The sequence below is a fragment of the Physeter macrocephalus genome, chromosome 7 (genome assembly GCF_002837175.3).
Source record: "Physeter macrocephalus isolate SW-GA chromosome 7, ASM283717v5, whole genome shotgun sequence".
Lineage (NCBI taxonomy): Eukaryota > Metazoa > Chordata > Mammalia > Artiodactyla > Physeteridae > Physeter > Physeter macrocephalus.
Window position 1 is genome coordinate 143,383,840 of NC_041220.1, and position 22,452 is coordinate 143,406,291.

Here is a 22,452-nt window from a genome sequence, read left to right on the forward strand (position 1 = left end):
GCCACCAGCCGCCTTCTGCAGAGCAGTTGCCCGACGACAGAGCCCCATTCATGCTCCCCACACATCTCAGGCCCCCAGGGGCTGGCCCGGGACAGCCGGCGTGGAGCCGGGTGGCGCTGGGGGCTGTGGCCACCAACACATCCGCCGCCCCAGGCGCCTGGCACTTGGTCATCCCTGCAGGGAGGGTCAGTGCCCTGCTGCATTCCCGAGCGCTGGACCCGGCCCAGGCTCCTGCCATGCCTGGCAGCTGCACCTGCTCCCACACTGGCCCGAGAAAATGCGGGCCGCCGTGGGGACAGACGGCTCCCCCCGCCCCACGCCGGCTACTTAGAGGTGCGATGATCTTCCTGCCTGGCTCCCACTCCCAGACCCTGGGTGGGCTCCTGGCCTCTCTCTCTCCTAAGTTCCTGCTGTGGACCGAATGTGTGTGTCCCCACCCCCCAAATTCATGTTGAAGCCCAACCCCCAAGGGGATGGTATGAAGAGGGGAGGCCTTTGGGAGGTGATGAGGTCACGAGGGTGGGGTCCCCAGGACTGGATTACTGTCCTTATGAGAAGAGGCATGAGGGACAAGTTCTTTCTCCTCACCCCCCCCCACCCCACTGAGGACACAGCCAGAAAGCAGACATCTGCACGCCTGGAAGAGGGCTCTCACCCGACCCCAGCCTGGCATCCTGATCTCTGACTTCCGGCCTCCAGGCCTGTGAGAAATGAATCTGTTGTTTTAGCCTCGCAGTCTACAGTGTTTTTGTTATAGACAGTTTCCCCAGCTGTTGCACTCAGAGTTGCTGGTTGCAAGTGGCAGAAGCTGACTCTGGCCACTGAAGCAGGAAGGAATTTGCTGGAAGAATGTCAGGCGTTGAGTGGAACCCAGGGGAGGTGGGGATCCAGCGGGAGCTGCAGGAGATAGGGCGCCAGGGGAGCACAGCCACGCTCCTGAGACCGGACGCCACTCCGGCCCTGCACCACTGCCCTGCCGGACTCCACAGCCGCCTTCCAAGAAGCCCCCGACCGTGGGTCAGAGCTGTACCACCGGCTGGCCACACAGCCACGGGCACTGCTGCTGGACATCACTGCCAAGGACGCTGCCACCATCACCAGACTCCATGGCCCCAGGGCAGTGTCACCCCATCAATGGCTCTGCAGCCGAGCGACCTGCCGTCAGACCCTGCACCTGCCACTCAACCACCCAAATGAACTTTAACCATCACACGACTTTTCTGGCCTGTTTCCTCTTCCAGCCTGACGTTATTATGATGAGCCCCTAAATGAGATGACGTATGTCTTTCAAATGATGAGAGTCTTTCAAAATGATCACGGGTTTTACAAACACAAGGGAATGATGGGGACCAGGGACAGGCCGCCTTGTCTTGTATCTCCAGGTGCTCAGCGAGGCTGGAGAAAAACACACACCAGCCGATCGTGGCCAACACTGTGCCTGCGTCCACCCGAGCAATAGCCTGCGTCGCTCCTCTCACAATTCCCAGCTCCCCTCAGTTAGGTGGGGCCGTATGAAGGGGCTCTGGCCAGCAGAGTGGGAGGAGGTGATGACGGCCACCTCCCAGCCCTGACGTCTGCCACCCTCCTCATTCACTGCGTGGCGAGACGGAGTGTTATGGGCCCAACCGTGTCCCCGCTAATCCATCTGTTGAAGCCCTAACCCCCAACAGGACTGTATTTGGAGATGAGATCTTTTTTTTTTAATATTTAAATACCTATTTATTTATTTACTTGGCTGCCCCAGGTCTCAGTTGTGGCACGCGGGATCTTTTAGTTGTGACACGCGGCATCTAGTCGCCTGACCAGGGATCGAAGTGCAGAGTCTTAACCACTGGACCACCAGGGAAGTCCCTGGAGATAGGATCTTTAAGGAGGTAATTAAGGTTAAATGAGGTCATAAGGGTGGGGCCCTAATCCCATAGGACTGTGGCCTTAAAATACCGGGAGAAACACCAGAGCTCTCTCTCTCTCAGCACACACACAGGGCAAGGCCACGTGAGGACACAGCAGGACAGTGGCCGTCTGCAAGCCTGGAGGAGAGGTCTCCCCAGAAATCTTGATCTTGAACTTCAGCCTCCAGAACCATGAGAAATTTCTGTTGTGTGAGCCCTGCAGTCTGTGGCCTTCTGTTGAGGCAGCCCCAGCAGACGGGTACAGGGAGTGTGGAAGATGGAATAAATGGCTGCAAATGCCCCTCACCGGCACCCACACCCCTTGAAATGTGACCTCCTCCCGCTGGGAGGTGGAGCCTGCCTCTCTACCCCGGAGTCCGGCTCACTTTGAGCAGCTCACGTCCACTCTTTCTTTGGAACCCGGCCACCACCATGTGAACGGGCCCAGGCTAGCCTGCCGGATGACAGAAGACGTGTGGCCCGGTCACCCCACGGCCCCAGCCAAGAGCCAGTCAGCCCCCGGGGGCAGAACCGCCTAAGACCCACTGACGACCCAGGTGCGTGGCGGAGCCGGCCCAGGCGGCGAGAAGCCCCCCGCCAAGCAAGGCCACGTTACCAACCCACCCAGCGTCGTGAGCTCGGTACGTGGCTGCTTGTACGTCGCTGCGTTTGGATGCCCTCTGTGTCATCGAAGCAGCATCCTGATACACAGTGTCTGGAAGCTCTGCAGAGAAGGAGCCTGGACCCCGCCGAGTCGCCACGGCCAAGGGCACCAGCAAACGTCCGAGCTGAGCAGGAGTCCGCACGCAGCAGGCAGGATGAGTCGGGGAGAGGCCCCCACCCGCGCGTGTTGTGGTGAGGCCGCAGCACAGCAAAGACGAAGGCACGAAGGCCGCCGGGCGGGGTTGGGGGGAGGCGGAGTTATGTCAAGAGAGCAACAGTTGGACTTAAAGCAGATTTCTCAACAGGAGCGACAACAGACAGCAGAACACCACCCAAGTGCTGACAGAGAGTAACTACTGATGTGTGAGGTGAAATGCCAAGCGAACAGCACGAACAGCCTTACGGCAATAGATGTGGAAACGGAGACAGACACACTCACAAAAGGTAACTTCCTAAAACTAGCTCAAGAAGAAACAGCATTCTCAACAAGTCCCAGAGTATTAAAAAATGACTCAGTAGTTAAATAACATCCTGTAAAGAAAACACTGGGCTCAGGGAATTTTATAGGAGATTCTACCAAGCTTTCAAAACACAGATCATTCCAGCTTTCTGCAGCCCTCCAGTGGATCAGGAAAGAAGGGACATTCTTGAACTCATTCTGTGAGATCAGTACAGCCGTTCAAAGAGTATAAGACAGTCATTCCAAGAGTATACGAGAGGAAAATTACAGGCCAATGTCACTCAGAAACGTAAACGTAAAATCCTAAACAAAACTTAAGTCAATCCGAAGAAAGCTTATAACAAGTATGACAGAGTGTGTGAGCCAGGGTCCCAGCAGCTGACACTACATTAGGACGATTCAAGGAGGGGTTACTCACAAAGGTGTGCTCTTGGAAGGAACCACAGCTTTGTACATAAGGGGCACAGTACGTGACTGTGTAGCCCCGGGCCCGTTAGAGAGCCGTGGAGCCCCCTCTAGACCTGAGGTGGGGGGTTCCCTGAACCGTGAAGGGGGCGTCATTTACATCTTCGGAGGATCATGGCCTTCAGTTAAGGGATCTGGGTGTATCCTTTGCTGGGGTACCGTCACAAAGCACCACAGACTGGGGGCTTAACCAACAGAAACTGTCTCACCATTCTGGAAGACAGAAGTCCAAGATCAAGAGGTCAGCAGGGCTGGGTCCTTCTGACGGTTGTGAGAACCTGCTCCAGGCCTCTGTCCTTGCCTTGTTGATGGCCATCTCCCCCCCGTGTCTCTTCACATCATCTTCCTTCTATGCGTGTCTCTGTGTCCCAATTTCCCCTTCTTAGGTGAACGCGGTCATATTGGATCAGGCCCCACGCTAATGATCCCCTCTCTAAAGAGCCTCTTTCCACATCAGGCCACATTCTGAGGTCCTAGGGGTTAGGACTCCAATATATGAAAACTTGGGGAGGACGCAATCCGGCCTGTAACGCTGAGGTGACCCCAGAAGAGGGAACCAGGGAAGTCAACACCCCAATCTCACACTCCCCACTCCTCTGACCTCCTGCTGGGGCTCCCCCAGAGGGCACAGGAGCCCACTGACACAGCCCATCAGGATCAGCCTATGGGGCACAGGGCAAGGGGGAGAATAAATCTGGAGAAGCCGACGGCAGGTAGCTGCCTCCCACCCTGACTCAGCTCGGCTCGCTACAGGAATGCAAGGTTGGCTAGACGTTAGACCCTCTCTAAAGGCCCGTCACCTCTCTAACAGACCCACGCTCGCCACCCGCAGGGGAGGGGGTCAGGGAGAGCTCACATCAGGCAAAGGTGTGGTGGGAACGCAGCAACGCGCTTCCCGGAGGCCGAGAACAGGCGGTCGGAGGTCCCAGATTCACGGGCGGGAGCTGCTCCACCCTCCGCGCTCCTGGGGCACCAGCACCAGCCTCTGCTGCCCTGGCTGCGGCCAACGTGGTGGGGCTTCAGCAGCAAGTCCCGGTCCACTTCAGGGCTCTGAGCCCCAGCCCCGGCATTTGGGGTGATGGGCACACACACTGGTGTCCTGCCAGCGCACGTCTCTCTTGCTCCGGCTTTGCTGGGGGCAGTGCATGTCCCTGGTGACTTGTCTGGTCCTGGCATGACAGTCCTGTTCCCTGCCCTCCCGGGCTCCCAAGCCAGCACCCCAGCTGCTCAGAGGAGAAGGGAGCTTCCTCTGCAGCTGGGTGCGGCCGTGGGACCCCATTCAGGCAACTCACTCTCGCGTGACCCCCGAGAGTGACTGGGAAAGGACCCGACCGGTCAGGCCTCTCGGGGCTCCACAGGCTGAGTGAAGGGGGAGGGGCGGTACGGGAGAGAACGTTCCAGGCAGCAGTGGAAGCAGCGTCAGCAAGGGCCCTGGTCAGTTTCACGAACACAAGGAGGCCCGAGTGGTCAGAGTGCAGTTGGGGGGCAGAAGAGGGGCTGGAGGCAGGTGGAGTCAGACCACACAGAGACTGGGGGTGGGCTCCCAGATGGGGGGGTGACACGCAGGAAGCCCTGGCGTGTCACCCGGGACCGGCGGCGAGACCCGGTCCAGGTGGGGCTGTGGCAATGACAGCAGAGGGGAGTAGGGACGGTGGGGGAGAAGGACCCCACCCTCTGGGCTGCTCTGGGCAGGGGCCCCATGCCCAGAGCAGGATGGGTGGGGCTGGGGCTGCACGCGCCGAATGCCACCCTCTTCCTGACCCTCCCTGAGACCAGGGGTCCCAGCGCCCCAGGGCACCCAGCGCCGGGCACCGCTCTGACCCACCCCCATACACCCAGGCCTCTTCTTCTGACCACAAATGTCATCACATCCCCACCCCGCCGTCCCATCAGGGACACTTGGGATGCCCTCAGCACCTCACTACAGCCCCCCCCCCCACGATCCCACCCTCTTTGGCCTCAGCCCCACTTCCTTACTTTGATTCAAATAAGCCACTGCCAGGGGCTTCCCTGGCGGCGCAGTGGTTGAGAGTCCACCTGCCGACGCAGGGGACACGGGTTCGAGCCCCGGTCCGGGAAGATCCCACATGCCGCGGAGCAACGAAGCCCGTGCGCCACGACTACTGAGCCTGCGCTCCAGAGCCCGCGAGCCGCAACTACTGAGCCCGCGTGCCGCAACTACTGAAGCCCGCGCGCCTAGAGCCCGTGCTCCGCAACAAGAGAAGCTACTGCAATGAGAAGCCCGCGCACCGCAAAGAAGAGTAGCCCCCGCTCGCCACAACTAGAGAAAGCCCGTGCACTGCAACGAAGACCCGACACAACCAAAAATAAACATAAATAAATAGCAACGAAGAGTAGCCCCCGCTCGCTGCAACCAGAGGAAGCCCACGCGCGGCAGCGGAGACCCAACACAGCCAATAAATACATTAAAAACACAAATAAACAAATTTATATAAATAAATAAATAAGCCACCACCAGCCTCCTGTCTCAGGACCTTTGCATGTGCTGCTTCCTCTGGCCCAGGATCCTGGGCCCTTCGGGCATCTCAGATTCTGCCCCACAGTGTCTTGCCTGGCTGGTGCAACCCACTACCCTCCACTTGCCCTGGCATTTGGGCTCCTCCCTACCCCTGGTTTCCTTCAGAGGAAGTCTCCGGTTTTCCCCGCCTAGAAAACACGGCTGAGGGAGAGCTGCAGTCGGCGGGCTGCCTTCCTGAAGCAAAATGATAGCCAGGGGTTTTCCCAAATAACCTGTCTTAAGTTCTAGCACCCCCTGCCATGGGACAGGCCAAGGTGCCCGGACCCAAGCCCCACTTGCCTGGGGGAGAGTCTGAGAGGGGTCTGGCTGGGGACAGCTCTTGCTCTGGAGAAGGTCTAGTCTGGATCCCCTGTCCTGACTGCCCCGGCCATGGGGCCAGACCCTCCCTGTGGGGTCACAGGCTCCTTTCTCCTCTGAGCAGCTGGGGTGCTGGCTTGGGGCCCCCAGCCCTGAAGCCACAGCATCCACAAAGCTGGGTTGTGGGTCACGGCCTGGGGGCGGGGAAGGCTGAGCTGGCGGCAGCAGGACAGGCAGCGTGGGCCGGGGTCTTTTTGGAAACATGTTTATTGCCAGTGAGGAGGGAACGGCAGGAGGCACGATGTCCCCGGGGTGGCCTCAGGAGGGACTCACAGGCCGCTTGGGGGGCCGAATCCGGTCGCTGATCCAGTCCACGTAACTGGCCACGCGGGTGTAGACGCCGGGCTTGTTGCGCTGCCCGCAGCCGTCACCCCAGCTGATGAGGCCGTACAGGTAGGCCACGCCGTTCTTCTCGCAGGCCAGGGGCCCGCCTGAGTCGCCCTGCGCAGAACGGCCGGTCAGAGCCTGGGGCCCGGCTCAGGAGACTCACGGCTCAGCTCCTCGACACCCGTGAAACAGTCCACCACCCCCTCACCCCAGGCGCCCTCGCCCCAACCCGGAACATGCCTCCGGAGGGGTCAACCCTCCAGGTGGGCTTCCCGAGAGCTTGGGCACAGATGACATGGGTACTCCAAGTAAGGGAGCTGTCCCCCTTCCCCCAACCGCATGGACAGGGCGTCCTCCCGGGAGGGGGCTGCTGCGGCTCCCTCTCGCCTCCACAACCAGCAGAGTCCTCCTCCATCTGGGTCCCCCGCCGCCCACCAGCACGCACCCCACGTGCACCAGGCGGCCCCACGCTCCAGCAGAGGATACTCCCCGCTGGAAACACCCTCTTTGCCACCTGGCAAACCCCTGTTCACCCCCTGGGACAAGTGCCAGCGCCCCTTCCTCCATGGAGCCACCCTTGACTTCCCCCAGGGCGCTCGCTCTACCACGCGGTCGAGTGCCGAGCCCCCCACTTTGCCACCTGTGAGCTGTGTGACCTGGGAAGAGTGAGCAGACCTCTCTGGGCCTCAGTCTCCCCACCTACACAAATGGGGAGTAAGGCAGCTTCTCCAGCTCAGCACTGAGGTGCAGCCCCCCGAGGGGCCCTTGACAAACGGGACACCGGGACCGGCCGATCGCTTGAGCCCGTTCGGGAGAACTCTGGGTGAAAAGGGGTTTGGCCTTTGACGTCACGTGGACAGCCCTGCCCTTGGCTGGACAGCGGGCACGAGCCTGGGCTTTGGGACCCGGCCCCTCCCGGGCCTCAATCCCGCCCCCTGTGAGCAGGGCCCCCACTCCTGGCCCCCAGGCCTCCGGCAACAGGGAGCGCCCATCCTGGGGGTGCCACCGACCGGGAGGGAGGTGGGCCTTCTGCCCGGGCTCCCGGCCGGCCCTGCGGGTCGGACCCTTTCGGCTCTGAGCTCCCGGGGCGGCCGTCCGGCTCACCTGGCAGGCGTCGGACCTGCAGTCGAAGTAGCCGGCACACAGCATGTTGGGGCTGATGTCTGCCCCGTACACCTCCGGGCTGCTGCACTTGCGGTCGGCGACCAAGGGGACCAGGGCCTCCCGCAGCAAGCTGGAGTAGCCGCTCACATCTGACGGCCGACAGGGGGCACTCAGCCCGGGCGAGGCTTGCAGGGCCGGGCCGCTGCTCCCGGGGGCACGACGCTGGCCCCTCGCGCCCACCCCACTCACTCTCGTCCTGGTGGCCCCAGCCCGCAATCTGGCACTTGTGCCCAGCGGGGAAGGCGCTGCCGGGCTCAGGCAGGCAGATGGGCTGGACGAACTGGGAGCGGACAGCACAGCGCTCTCCCTTCTTCTCCAGCCGGATCAGGACTGGGCGGGAGAGAGGCCGGGGGTCAGCCTGCGGCGTGGGGCCCACGACGGGCCGAAGGTGGCTGCTGAGTCACACGGGGTCCAGCCCCGCCGGGCAGAGGGGCTGTGGCCTGGGAGGCCCAGGAGGGAGCAGGAGGGCCGGCAAGGCTGGCCAGCCAGGCTTTCCTCCAGCCAGGCCGAGGCCGCTCGGCCACCCCAGGCGCTCTTGCTGCCCTCCCCCCGCCCCTCCCCGCTCTGTCTCTCCTTCCCCAGCCCCTGCCTCCCACCCGTCCCCTGAGTGTCTGAGGACCCTCCCCTGCCTGACACCCACTCCCAGCCTCTCTCCTGGCTCTGGCCCTGGGTGTGCACAGAGCACACAGCACCGGTCCCGAGCCTCACCGAGGTCGTGGTCACTGGGGTTGAACACTGAGTACAGGGGGTACGGGATGTACTTCTCTATGCCGAACGTCTGCGTCACGGCCGTCGTGCGGTTGAAGAAGTGTTGGCCGAGAACCACAGAGACGCTTTCCCTGGGGGGGCTGTGTAGTGGGAGCTGGTGGCAGCACGACTCTCGGGCCCCTGAGGTCAGCTCACCCCCTCCCCACGGGGACAGAGCATCCGGTAGACGACCCCGGGAGGGTGACGCTGTGCAGGGCCCCCGCCCCCACCCCCAGGCCCTGGGAGAGACCTGAGCAGGGGCTGGGGTGGGGCCCGCAGTGCGGTAGGGAGTGGGGAGCTAGGGCCACAGCCCCCGTCCTGGCAGCACCGCCTCTAAGGCACGAGTGACCCTGGGGGGCCTTGTGCAGGTCCAGGTGGGGTCTGCGCCGGTGCGGATCCCAGCTCCGGGCACCGGTTCTGCCCCACGCCCCCGCTGCAGGGGCAGGCCTCCCGTGAAGTCACCGTGGGTCCAGGAGCCTGAGCGCTCCCCTCACCCCCGCACCCGCACACGAATGCCCTGTCCCCCCCACCTCCACCAGCCCTGCTTGGCCCAGGCCAGGGACCAGGGTGCTGGGGTCCAGCCCACAGCGGACGGGCACCTGCATCCAGCTTGGCCCTCCCCAGCCCCTCCCTGGTTGTGAGCAGAGGATGCCTGCTCCCCTCCTCCAGCCTCTTAACCACCCCCATCCCATCCATACTGGGGAGGCCTCAGGGGTCCTGTTTCACAGGTCACTCAGCGGTCAGCACAGGGCAGGACTTATGTCCACTGCCCCCACCCCTACGCTGCGGTCCCTGGGGTGGCTGATGGGGACTCAGCGTCGGACTCTCACGCTGCCAAGCCCCCAGCCCCCGCTCACGTCCCACTCCCTGGGACGCCACTGTCAGGCCCGTTCCCTCCCACTGAACCCCCCCAGAGAGAGCCCCCCCACTCCCCGCGGCAGAGCCTTGCTCCCACCACAGCCGTGAGGAGCGGGGGACGCGCTGGCCTCTCGTGCTCTGAGCTCGCTGCCCCCCACCCTGGGGCGTGGTAGTGGGCCTCGCGCCCCTGACCCTTCCCCCCGCCGCCAGCCCCAGCCGGCCCTCCGCTCCGGGAGCCCGCCGAGTGGGCGGGGCCTCGGGCTCCCTGCGCCCCACGGGGCCACCGGCTCGGTCTGGGCGGGGGGACGGGGCCGGAAGGGGCGGGCCCTGCGAGGCATGGGCCACACCCACCACCCTGGCGCGCACGCGCTGGCCGCCCCGCCCCGCCCCTCCCTGAGCGGGGAGACCTGGCGCTCCCGGGGCGAGGACCAGGGCTGGGCGGCCACACGGGCAGGGACAGGGACAGGGACAGCACCCCGGGGAACGAATGGGGCGGGTCTCGGCAGTCTCCATGCCCAGCACTGGGCTGAGCGCTGAGTCCCACCTGAGTCAGAGGGGCAACGGGGAACGGAGGGACCAAAGGACGGGGTTTACACGGGTAGGTGGCGGAACGTGGCGACACATGGGTGATGGTTAGGACAGGCGGGTGGGTGCGTAGATGGGTGGCGGGTGGAGAGTGGATGATGGGTGTATGGCCGGGTGGGGGGGGGGGGGGGGGGGGGGGGGGGGGGGGGGGGGGGGGGGGAGGGGGGGGGGGGTGGGGGGCGGGGGGGGGGGGGGGCGGAGGCCTAGATAGCGGTGGATGGAGAGGCGGATGGCTTGAGGGATGGCGCAGGGGTCGTGGACACTGGGGCCAGAGCCGCTCACCTGTTGGAGAAGCAGTGGGCGGCAGACACCACCCAGCAGGTGTGGACGAGGCTCCCGGCACAGAAGCTGTTCCCGATGTAGATGGCGGCCAGCCAGGGGTGGGAGCCGGGCAGCGAGGACGAGCCGCCGATGATGCGTGGCCGTAGGAAGCTCCTCTTCTTGTGCCTCTTGCCACAGGTCTGGCGTCCGGCTGGTCCAGCTGCCGCGGGCCCAGGCAGGCTCAGCAGGGCCTCGGTGGGCGGGGGCTGAATTCTGGCAAGGGATTCTGGGAACACAGGTCACCGGCTCACACCCCCCGGGTCCCTTCTGCACACCCCAGGCCAGAGAGGGTCCTGGCTGCATCCACCATCCTCAGGCCCCCCGCGGTTCACCTGCCTCCTGCCCCAGCCTAGGCAGCTCGTCTGAAAGAGGGTCGCCAGGTCTGCCCCTGTGGGCACGTGACTTACTCTGAGCCTCAGTTTCCTCATCTGCAGGATGGGGAGAACCATACCCAGTCACAAGGCTTTGTGGGAACCAGGGTGGCCCGGCACACCTGGCAGGTATTCATGTCCCTCCCAGCAGCCTGGGACCCCAGAGCCAACTCGGGATGGTCAGAGAGCCCTGGAGCACGGGGCCAGGCGGCGGGCTGGCCTCATGGAGCAGCCCACTCCCAGGGTCTGACCCCAGGGTACTCACATTATCCACATGCACCCACACTTCCCTGTCTCTGGGGACCGTCCTGGCACAGTGCAGCCCGGCTGGACCACCCAGAGGACCCGGTGACCAACTCGCCTGCTCTGACCTCTGGTGTCAACCCACTGCATGGCCTTGGACCAGCCCTGCTCTGGTGAGCCTCAGTTTCCCCATCTCTCCGATGGGGCCGTGGTCCTCCGGAGAGAGGAGGCCTGGCGTGTGGGTGGGGTGGGTTGGGCCACGGGGAAACCGCGGTGATCTCAGCGGGGGCGGGGCCAGCGCTGCCCCCACCCTGCTGCTTCCGGCCCCGACCCCGCCACGAGCTGCGCGCACCGCAGGCTGCCAGGCGGCAGTACTCCCAGGAGAGCGCGCTGTCCTTCACCACGTAGCACCAGGGCCTCTCGTCCTTGTCCGGGTTCCTGGGGTGCAGGGAGAAGCGGGTGGGCACGGCCCCTCAGTGACGGCGGGGAGAAGGGAGCTGGGGACCCCTAGCTGGGTGCGGCTCCTGGCATCCTGCCCACCCCCACCCCACAGCCTCTGGCCCCTTGTGCAGGTGGTTCCGGTCCCTGGCCTCCTCTCTCTGCGCAGCCTCCCAAGCCGAGGGGTCAGGGCCCAGGGACAGGCTGTGCCCGCCCAGTGCTGACCGGCAGTAGGCGTGGGGCCCCAGGCCGAGGAGGGCCGCGGCGCCCACCGAGTCTACGTGCAGCTCCTGGTAGAGCAGGTCCGAGTTCCAGGCCAGGCAGCTGAGGCCCGAGGCCGCCGTGCTGGCCACGCCTCGGTACTCGGTGCCACTCCCCACGAAGCAGGGCTGGGCGGGCACTGCGGGGCGGGCGGCACGGCGCGCGGTGAGCCTGGGCCCCAGGGCGCGGGGCCACGCGGCTCCGAAGCCGAGCGACTCACCGATGTTGCAGAGCCGCCCGGCGTGGTCTGGGGGGCAGGCGCACACGGTGGTCCCGGTGGCCACGATCAGGTGACAGGTGCCCCCGTTCAAGCAGGGGCTGCTCAGACAAACTGGGGGGAGGGCTCAGAAGCTGGGCCTCGAGGGGCAGCTCGAGGGTGTGGTTCCCACCCGGTGCCCGTCTCTGGGTGGCCCTGGACGAGCCCCTTCCCCGGGTGGGAGGCCCAGCGATACGGCCCGCCCCCCCCCCCGCCCCGTACCTGTGTGGCGGGTGCCCTGGCACCGGACCTGGCCCCCCGCACACTCGCACTGTTCCACTCGGCCCCGGTGCACGCGGGCCCAGCGGTCGCCCAGCTCCAGGTACTCGTAGCGGCTCTCGTCAAAGCATTTCTCTGGGGGCGGCACAGTGAGCCCCTGCTCCCCGCACGTGCGGCCGGCGCCCCCCTGCCCTGCAGCCCCCACCCTGCTCACCCGTGCCGCAGTCCTTGCCGGTGAAGGCCACGGGGCAGGTGCAGTGGTACGACTCGGGGTCCTGCGTGCTGGAGCACAAGCCCCCGTTGAGGCAGGGGCCAGAGGCACAGGGATCCAGGGCAGCTGGGCACACGCAGCGGGGAGGGGTGTGTCTGAGAGCCCGTCGGGCCTCGTGAGCCCCTCCCCACGCCGCGATTCTCCCGATTGCCGAGGGCCCGCCACCTTCAAGGCGCCCCTCCTGAGTTCCGTGGTGTGCACGTGCCCTGGGAGTGAGCGCAGGCCTTCCCCCTCCTCACCACATCCTCTGCCCAGCTCTCAGACCCTGGGCAAGTGGGCCTCTGGCTCTGCATCCAGCACCCTGAAAGCCCGAACCCCATCGGGCAGCGGAGCCCTCCTCCGTGTGCCCTGGGACCCTTGTAAGCCGGGCTGCCAGCGCCACACCCTGCGGACCCCTTGGGCCCTCTCCACGTCCAGGGCTGTTCCTGTGCAGCCGCAGGGCCCAGCCTGACCACCAGGGGGCGCTTTGACCCCGGCAATGGCCAAAGCAGCTACGTGGCCCCCGGAGAGGGCAGGCCCCGCGGGGCAAGGTGTTCCCCGCTCCCCACTCCTGCAGGCCCCGAGGCCCCCTCCTGCACACCAGGCAGGACCCCAGCCCCAGGTCAGCTCTGACGCCCCTCAAGCTCAGCGCCACCCCCGGCCCAGCCCCCTCCTAGCTTGCGCTCAGGCTCAGAGCCCCGGCACCCACCTGGGCCCTCCCGGGGCGTGGAAGCCTGCACACAGTAGCCCCAGGCCCTGTCCCGGTCATAGTTGTGAGTCGTGGCACACCTGGGGGTGACGCATGTGGTGACGTGGGGTCCCAGGCCCGAGACCCGCCCACCCTAACCCCGACTCCCGCAGGGACCCACGCTGACCACTCTGGGGCTCTCTCCCATTCGCTCTCCATTCATTCATTCATTCATTCACTACATGTGCTGTGTGCCAGGCTCAGTGTGGAGTACGGGGGGCAGGGAGCGGGAGCGTCTCCAGGGTGGACACGGGGCGTGGGGGCTGGGACCCACCACTTCCTGTGGGCACTTCCCTCTGCAGTGCAGGCGTGGACCATGCGGCCGCCATAGCGGAAGGGGAACCTGCAGGGCTGCCCGGCCTCGGTGAGCACCGCTGGAGGAGACACAGGGTCAGGGGGTCCCGCGCCGGTCACCTCCCAACCCCCACCGCATACCCCGCTCCCTAGGTGCTGCTGTGTTCCTCCAGACCCGCCATCTAGGCGTAGCCTGCCACCTCCTCCAGGAAGCCTTCCTGACCCACCTGTGCCCCCAGGGCTGCTATTGGAGGGGGCGGCCCTGGGCAGGTGGGTAAGCCCTCCACCATGGGGTCCCTCGGCCTTGGGCGCTGTCGCTGTGGCTGGGGTCCTGGGGGTCACTGAGGTTATGGGGATCGCGGGAGTCCCAGGGGTCTCTGTGGCGTTACATCCTGGGGGTTCCGTTGGGTTCTAGGAAGAGCCGAGAGGCCTGTGATGGGGTCGGTGTGGGATGGACCCCCCTCACACCCAGGCCCTGCCTCAGTTTCCATATGGGGGCCCTGAGGTCTTGGAGTAGGCACCAGGGGGCACTGGCTGTCCCACGGCCTCAGCTGGACCCTGTCCCCTCCCCTCCCACCGAGTCCAAGGAGTCAGGCTGAGCTGGCTCAGGGTCTGCCAGGCTGGCACCACCGCCCTCCAGGCTCGAACCCTGGGGGTCTGATCTGGGGGACGGACGAGAGCAGCTGTAAAGGCCTTCAGAGGCCCCCCCCGGCCCCCACCTCAAACCCGTGGACCCAGCAGAGGCCCCGAGAGGCGAACAGTCTCCACGCCCCAGGGTGGGGGCCAGCAGGGTGGATCCCCCGGCCCCCCGGCCCCCCGGCCAGCCCAGCGCGCCCCCCTCACCCCCGGAAGGCTGGCTGTCGCCACGCTGGGCCCTTCACCCACCCCACACCCTGCCCTGGCCTCAGCGCCAGGCCCCCGGGTGGGCACGGAGAGCCCGCGACCACAGTGCGGTGGGGTCAGCGCTCACCCCGCCAGCCTGGGGCCGAGCCCCTCGAGGCACCAGCAGCAGCAGGAGCAGCAGGGACAGCCCAAGTGGGGGGCAGGGGCCGGGGACCCAGGCCCAGCGCCGCATGGCTCCTCCTGGGCGGCCTGAGCAGCAGCAGGAGGCGGGAGCAGAGTGGCCAGGGCAGGTGGCGGTCAAGGCCGCCTGGAAATGATTAACCCTGGCTGCCTCCCGTGCCAGGCCTACACGTCCCCCACGTCTGCTGCCCGGCTCGCCCTGCCTGAGCCAGCCGTCCCCTCTGGCCGCAGCCGTGCTGGTCCCGGACCTGACGACGTCCTCGAGGCTCAGCTACGACGCCTCCTCCAGGAAGTCTTCCAGGATGACACGGCGGGAAGGGGCCTGGACCCCCACAGCCCCAGCTTCCGGTCCCTACCTGGCCACAGGGCTGGCCACTGTCTATTTGTGAGCTATACTAACCAGAGCACCTACAGATGCTGAGCCCTTTTGAGGGCCCAGGCCTGGAGCATGGGATGCGGCCCCCTGGCCAGCAAGAGGCCAGGCACAGAGAGGAGAGTGTGTGCACCGTGGCACACAGTGCCCCCCGGGACAGGGACCTCTGCCGCCCTTCTCCGCAGCACTTCTGCCTGTGCCTCCCAGGACGAGCCTGGGGTGGGGCCTCTGGGGGGAGGGGGAGTGGAGCGGAGGAGGCGGGCGATACCAGAGCCCTGCCTGCTGTCCTAGCTCCCCTCCCCCACTGCTCCTGGACCCGCCGGGCACCCCCTCAGGAAGCCCTCTCGCCCAGGGCTTCCCCATCGTAGCCGGGACCACCCGTGCCATCCCACCTCTGTCCTGGGCTGCCCTCCTCCCCATCCCAAGCCCTGGCCAGGCACCAGGGCCACAGAGACCTGGCTTGGGGTCCTGCCCAGGTCTGTGAACGGACACTGGGGTGTTGCCCCCCGGATGCGGCCATAGTTGCCGCCCCAGCTGGCCCCGTGGTTCGTGACTGAAGCTGCAGGCAGAGCTGCCACAGGAACCTCTTCTGCAATTTGAGGGGCCGCGGGGGCGGCGGGGGTGGGGGTGGGGGTGGGTGGCCCGGTCCCCATGAGTCAGCTCAGCTGTCTGCACGGGGCGGAGAGAAGGGCTGGCCTGGGGATGGGCCTGGCACTGCAGCTGTCTCACTGTGCACCCCCAAATCGCACTCTCTCTGGGCCCCCGTTTTCCCCTCTGCACAGACGGAGCGGGAGCAGAAACTGAGTGGGCACCCAGCTTGGCACGCGGTGCGTGCCGGCCCCTCTCTTCCACGCGGGCACCCCCAGCTCAGAGCACAGCCCCCCGGAGCATCCAGAGCAGCCCCAGCGGCCCAGGGTGCGCTCAGGCCTGGGGCCCTTCTGACAAACCTGACATGCCTCTCGGAGGCGGGAGGGGTGCCGGGGGCCCCTCAGCTGCTCAGCGCTGGGGTCCCGCCGAGGCACCTGGGCCGATGGCACCGTCTCTATCTGCCCTGCCCACCCAGCGTCACACGGCAGCCCTGCCCACTGGCCTGGCCTGCTACGCCGTCCCCTCCCGGCTCGCTCAAGCCTCAGGACCTCTGCACAGGCTGACACTCTTTCCCAGGCCTTCTGGGCAGGGCAGTCAGGCTTCCCCTGAGGTGGTCCCTGCCAGACCACCTCCCTAAATGAGGCCAAGGGCGGGGGGTTGGGTCAGAGTGGCCCGAAGGGTCCCCAGGCCAAGCTCTGCCCCCCCTGGCGGCCACCCCGAGAGGAGACCCTGCACCGAGCTGCAGGAGGCGCTGCGACGTGGACAAGACCAGGGCCCTGGACGGGGCAGGGCCACGCCCCACTGCCCACAGGCTAGGCCTCGCGCCCCGCTAGGCCAGCCTTATTTCCCTGCCCGCCTCCGACCTCACCCCCGAGAGCCGGTTCTCCCCAGCCCCCTGCCGATACACGCACAGGGCCACGGGAACAACGGCTCCCCGAGGGCGGGGTCCGGGCCCCGGGACCAGGCACGAGGCCGACGATCCGGTCCTCAAAGGCGCTTTATTGCGGGAAGGCTGACGCCGAGTGGGAGCTGGGGCGGGGGCCGGGGAGCCCTGAGCCAACGCTGGCGAGTGTCCGGGGCCAGGACCCTCCCGCCCTCTGCCGGTTCGGCCCCCGGCGGTGGCTGAGGAGGCCCGTCCGAGGCCCTCGAGATAGGCTCGGCCGCCCCCTCGGGGTCTCTGCTCTCCACGTGTGTGTCCAGGCAGGCGGCTGGGACGCCGGGTCGGGAGGGAGGGCGGGCGGCCGGCAGGGTCGGGTGCGCGGGCGGCAGCCTCAGACGAAGGTGGCGTGGTGTGGGCCGGCCTTGGGCTTGGCGGGTCCCCCCGGGACGGGGCTCAGGCCGGGGCGGTCTGATGTCGGGGTCCCGCCGGCCCGTGACCTCCGGGGACCCGTCCACACCCCCGGGACGCTGCTGCCCGGCCCAGGTGCCGAGCCAGCCACACGGTCCACGTGGACGATCGTGCTGCCTGGGAGGAGGCCTCGGCTGCCTCGGGCCCCACCTCCTGCCGTGGGGAGAAGAGAGACGCTGTCACCCGTCTGCCCACCCCGGGCTGGAGACCCCACCCCACCCTCCTGGCACAGACGGTGGCAAGGGGCTCCTGAGACCCCCACGTGCATCCCAGGGGCAGGCGACTTCCGACCTGGGACCCCCGGGCCTGGCGCAGGGAGCCCTCGGCAGCGGGGAGGGTCCCAGGCCGAGGGAGCTGCAGGCTGTAGGGGAGCAAGCTGGGGGAGGGGGTCTGGGGGCGCAGGGCCCAGGTTCCGTGTGCTGGGACCGGCGCGGCCCCTCACCTGTCACGGGGACACCCTGCACCCTGCCCTCGCCAGGCGCGGCCAGGACAGTGGGGACGGCCCACCCACTAGGGTGCTGTCCGCCCAGCTGGGGCCCCCTCTGGGGAGAGACTCCCAGGCAGGGCGGCACCCGAGCCCCTGCAGCTCCCCACCGACGCCCTGGGGGCATCAGGGGCACCCGCCCCCAGACGACACCGCGCTGCCCCTCGCCAGGGCGGGAGGTGGGAGGGGTGCGTGGCCGTACGTGGGTTTGCGTCGCGGGAAGGAGCACGTGGTGCCCCTCGGTGGGCGCTGAGATGGCGGAGGACCTGGGGTGGGGTGGGGGGGTCCCAGGGCCCCTCAGCGGGATGCAGCCGCCCCTGGGGTGGGGGGTGGCCGAGGAGGGCCACGTGGGGGACGCCCTCGTGAGAAACCTCCCAGCCACCTCCGCCGCGCCTCTCAGACACCCCCACGGCCCGTCCCGCACCCCACTGCGGCTCAGGTTCGGGGCCGGCCCTCCACTCCTCCTCGGGGGGCTGTCCGCAGCCGAGGGGCCGTCAGGGAGGGGCTCCAGGGGGAGGCATGCTGCTGGGCTGAGGGAGGACCAAGCACTGGGTGTGGGTTGCCCCAGACGGGGCTGGACCCTCAGGGCACTCTGGGTCTCCATCCACAGAGCTCGCTGCCCGGCGTCTCTGAGGGCTGCGGCTCCCGGTGGCGCAGGGGCCTGAGCCCCGCCGCCGATGCCCCCCAGGGCCCTCACGCCCTGGCCACGCGGTTGTCCACCTGCCCGTCGACCCGGGCCACACCTCTTCAGCCACACAGCCTCTGAGTCCTTCACGCTCTCCTACCCCATCAGCAACACCCCAGGCCGAGTGCCCCTTCCTCCACCCTACCCTGCCGCCTGCCCGCTTCCAGGCTGCTCGGTGGTCAGCCAGGCCTCTGCCTTCAAGTCCCCCCCTAGGCCCCAGGAGTTCCAGGCTGCCTGGAGCTGCCTTGGAAGCTTTTAGATCCCGGGCTGGGCAGCCACGCCTCCCTGCCGAGCACCCCAGCGGGCTGTCACTGCGCTGTCGCCGGGCTGGGCCCGCGGGGGGCCCTGGGGGACAGGTGCAGTCCCCAGGAACCAGGGCGCTGCGGGCAGGGCACGGGGTGCTCGGCAGGCGCCCTCAGCCTCGGCTCGCTCCGCTGAGCCCCCGCGGGGCTGCCCCGGTGTGGCCAGGTGTGGGGGGAGGCTAGCGTGCCTGTGGGGTGCTCTCAGTGAGCCTGGGAGCAGGGGCCCTCAGGTGCCTGGGGTGCAGGGGAGGCCCAGGCCCAGGCTCCCAGCGGACAGGCTGGAGGAGGAGTCCAGGCGCAGGGACACAGGGTCCTGCTCCGCGGACCGCCCCTCCGGGCCTTGCTGGTGGAGGTGAAGACTCTGCTCCCTGCGTGGGTCCGAGGCCTACGTGCGGGAGTGGGGACGGCCGCGGGGGTCAGGAGCCTTGCCTCCCCTTGCAGGAGCCGCTCTGTGGCCCCCAGAACCCCCGGGCAGGTCCGAGCCTGCGAGAGGGCCCGGCGTCCTCCCTGACCTGTCTAACGGAGGCGGCAGAGAGGCCTCTCCCGCGCCTCCACGGGCACGGGCCCGACTCAGGGCCTCACAGGGGCCGCTCGGCCGTGGCGCCCTGTTTGGGTGGAGGGGCGGGAAGCGCCGGCGGGAAAAGCTGTCTCCCTGGGGTCCCGAGGGCCCTGGTGCGGCAGCCATGACCAGGAGCTGCCCCAGCCAGCCAGCCAGCCTGTCAGTCATCTAACAGCCCTCAGCTTGCGCCTGCGGGACCCACCCCTCCCCTGCTTGTCGGCGGCTTCCGGAGCCAGCAGACGATGGGGCGGGGCTGCTCTGCGCCTGGACTGGGGGCCGTGCAGAGAGGCAGGGCTTTGCTCCCCAACCGTTTGTCCCCAGCTGGGGCATCTGTCTGGAGCACTAACAGGCCCGTGACCCCCCACCCCCCCACGCAGGTTGAGGGGCACGGCCCTTTCCTGTCCAGCCCCGTTTGGACCCCCCAGGAGGACAGAGGCCGGCGAGGGGGAGGGGCCTCAGCCACGGGCCCCTCTGACGCCTGGGCAGCTCGCGTGCGCTCAGGATGGGGAAGCTCGTCCGTCCGCGGGCCAGGGACGGGCGTGTCACAGGGAGGGTGGCTGCGGTCCAGGCCCTTCCAGCCTGCCTGCCCAGACTTGCTCTCCTGAGGAAGTGGCAGCCCCGGGCCTGTGACTCAGTGTCAGGGGCCCAGCCCCGCGCGGCAGCCGGGCGTCACGGCCTCCGTGCCCGGGCCCGCCCGGGGCGGCTGCCCTCCCAGCTGCCCGAGGCTCCCCTTGGCCCTCCCGGCGGGGGCAGCAGCGCGGGGGACCCAGCGGGGCTCGCGGGCCGCCGCTTCCGAAGGGAGCCGGGTCTGCCCTGTGCAGGAGGGTCGCTCCCCGGGCCTCTGTCCCACGTCCCTCGGACACGCGCACGCGGGGCCGGAGCCAGCGCCGCACACCCCGGCCCTCAGGCTGCCCTGCTGACCTCTCGTCTCCCCAGGGACCGCGGGCCCTGCCCGCCGGCTGATTCCGACTCTGCCCAGTCAGGCCCTCCCGCAGGGTGCCCTGCCGGAGCCTCGCGGCAATCGGGACCCCAAGAGCCCCTCCCGAGAGCCCAGCTATCGGCCCCTCGCCGGCCGCCAGGTCTGCTCTGGCCCTCGAGGCTCCACATCGGGAGAAGGTGCGGGCCGAGTCAGGACCCTCCTCCTGGGGCCGGCGGGCGCAGGGCTGCACGGGTGGAGCCAGGGCGGCGGGTGCAGCCGGACCCCTTGGCCGTCTCCAGCTCTCCCTGGGTGCTGAATCAAAGCTCCTCGTTCAGCAGACCTGCACTAAGCATCTGCTGGGTGCCAGGGCTCCCACTCACGGCAGCACAGGGTAGAAGGGGGGGGGGGACAGTGACCCGGCAGTCACGGGGCCGTACCGAGTGCAGGCGTGCAGACGGGCGGAGCCTGGGGAGGGGACGCGGGCGGCGGCTGCAGCAGTGCCGGACCCAGGTCGGGGTGCGGGGGGTCACGCTGCCAGCCACGGGCAGCCCGTGGCTTCCACTCTGAGAGACCCAGGGGCCGGGTGGAGCAGACCAGCCGCAGGGCACGCGGGGGAGACGCACGGAGAAGGGGACCCGAGGAGGATGGGCGCGCGAGGGGAGACCCAGGGCCTGAGCAGCTAGGAGGATGGAGCTGTCACAACCCGTGCTGGGGTCTGGGGAGGGGCGCTGGGCCTGCTGGTCAGCCCTGGGAAGCCCGTGGAGGCCTGCGGAACGGGCCGGGTGCGGGCAGAAGCCCCCAGACATCTAGCAGGACTCAGGTCCACTCTAGCCAGGGCGAGGCCGGAGCGCCAGAACATGCTCCGCTGGAAGGGCGGTTCTGGAGAGAGCCCTGGCGGAGGGCTGCCTTCGCCGGGACCCCCGGCACCAACGTGACCCCGAGAAGGCCAGCCAGCCCCCCACATGCACATCACGGTTTGTGCTGGGGAGGCTGGGCTGTCCTCCTGGAAGGCAGGTGTGCGCGGTGGAGGTGTCCCCCGGCCGCCCAGACAGAAGGGCCAGGGCTCTGCTGGAGAGAGGGGACATCTGAAGGGACAAGTGCAAACTTGGCAGGGGCGGGGCAGCGGTGCAGGCTCTAGAGGCTGGGGCCCGGGCTGGGGAGATCCGCATGGCTGTCCCAGGAGGCCCTGATGCCCCAGGGGACGGGCAGCTGGACCCCCCCTGTGGCTGCTGTCCCGTGCGCAGCTGCCCTTCCCCCACTGTCCCCAGCCCAGGGCTTCCGCCTCACCTGGGACCGAGCAGGTGTGACACGCCGAGACTGGCTGGGGGTCCAGGCTGGGGGCGGCGGGGGGCGGGGGTGGCTGACCACCGAGCAGCCAGGTGCAGAGGGGCTCCTGGGACTCACGGCCAAACCAAGGTCACGTGGTCTGGCTGCCTTCACTGCCAAGGTGAACGGCGCGGCCCTCGTGTGGGCTTGCGGCCTCTGGTTAACGCTCCAGCCCCGTTCCCACGGAAACCAAGTTACTAGGCTACAGAGACCCCTGGCAAGCGGGAGAGCTCCACGCACCTGCTAGGAAGTGAGCTGAGGGCTCCTGACCCCACTCTGGTAACTGGACGTGCCTCTGGGGACCCTGGACACTGTGGCACGAGGCCCCCAAGTCGGGCGACTTCTGCCCCGTCCAGTGAGCGGCATCTCTTTGCGCTGGGGCCCCGGGACCCCGGGCCAGGACTGGTGGCGAGGACTCCTGGGGAGGGGCGGGTGGCCCTGCTGGCAGCCGCGTTCCTGCAGGAGGGGGACGGGAGAGGCCCGGCCAGGACCCCGACCCAGGCGTCCAACACCAGCACGGCCAGGCGGCAGTGAGAGGGAAAGCGGGCCCGGTGCCTGGCTGAGGGGCTGCCGTCGGCGTGGTGCTCACCCACTGGACAGAGGGAGGGGCGGCTAGGGAGGGAGTTCTCTGAGCCCAGGGCCCGGGAAGGGCGCCAGACACCTCCTGGGGCAGCAGCTCCCACGAGGTCAAGCCCTGCACCCGGGGTTCCCGCGTCCAGCCGAGCGCTCAGCCCGGGGCCAAGGTGAGGACCCGCCCAGCCCAAGGCCACCTGGGCGCCGGGGAGGGGGACTGCTGGGCCGGGGCCGCCCGGCCGCCCGCCGGCCGGTCAGCCCTGATGACAGCTCCTCTCTCTCCCTGGGAAGAAGGGGCCCTTTGGGGGCGACTCCCACGCCCTCTCCACGTCTGCCTGTGTGGACACGGGGTCTCCGCCTGCTGGGTGAGCGAGCCCTGAGGCCGGCCCCCACCTCCGGGACGGGAAACGCCCACCAACGCCCACCAATGCCCAGAGTTTTGCTGGAAACCAAACAGGTAACAGAGGGGAAGGCGGCCGGGTAGGACCAAATCCACGGCAGGCTACGCTGGAAGGCTGCGTCCCGCCGCGGGGGCTCCGTGCCTGGGCCACTCAAAGACCTCCGCCCCTCGGCCGCGTCGGGCACTCCCAGGCCTCTCCGTACGAGGGTGCTGGGGCCCAAGGGCCGGGGCGCAGGCGCGGCACGGCTCTGAGGGGACCCTCCGCACATGGGAACGCGTCGCGGGCAGCCCCCCGCCTGCCCCGGGCTGCACGGCCCGGACGCGGCCCCGGCTCCCCGCCCCAGGGTCCGGCGGCATCAGCACGCTGTGTCTCTCGCCCTGAACGGAGGGGCCACGGTGGCCACCACCTAGGAA

At 67.8% G+C, this 22,452-nt stretch overlaps 2 protein-coding genes across 4 annotated transcripts in view; one reads left to right on the top strand and one right to left on the bottom strand.

Annotated features, from left to right (window-relative positions):
- Positions 1-3,383, top strand: part of LOC114486629 (uncharacterized) — a 16,408-nt gene extending 13,025 nt beyond the window's left edge. The window contains exons 3-4 of the transcript XR_008617943.1: positions 1,745-1,874; positions 1,974-3,383. The gene's annotated coding sequence lies outside the window, so the exon portion shown is untranslated. The remainder of the gene's footprint in view (positions 1-1,744; positions 1,875-1,973) is intronic.
- RGS12 (regulator of G protein signaling 12) overlaps positions 1-22,452 on the bottom strand; it is a 200,486-nt gene that overhangs the window by 61,289 nt on the left and 116,745 nt on the right. For 2 of the 3 annotated variants that reach the window (XM_024119377.2, XM_028492398.1), the window contains one exon: positions 16,429-16,943. The exons of the other annotated variant lie outside the window; for it this stretch is intronic. In XM_024119377.2, the coding sequence (XP_023975145.2) occupies positions 16,714-16,943 (230 nt within the window). In that variant the 3' untranslated portion in view covers positions 16,429-16,713. Of the gene's footprint in view, positions 1-16,428; positions 16,944-22,452 lie in introns of those variants that run through there. 3 annotated transcript variants of the gene reach the window in all.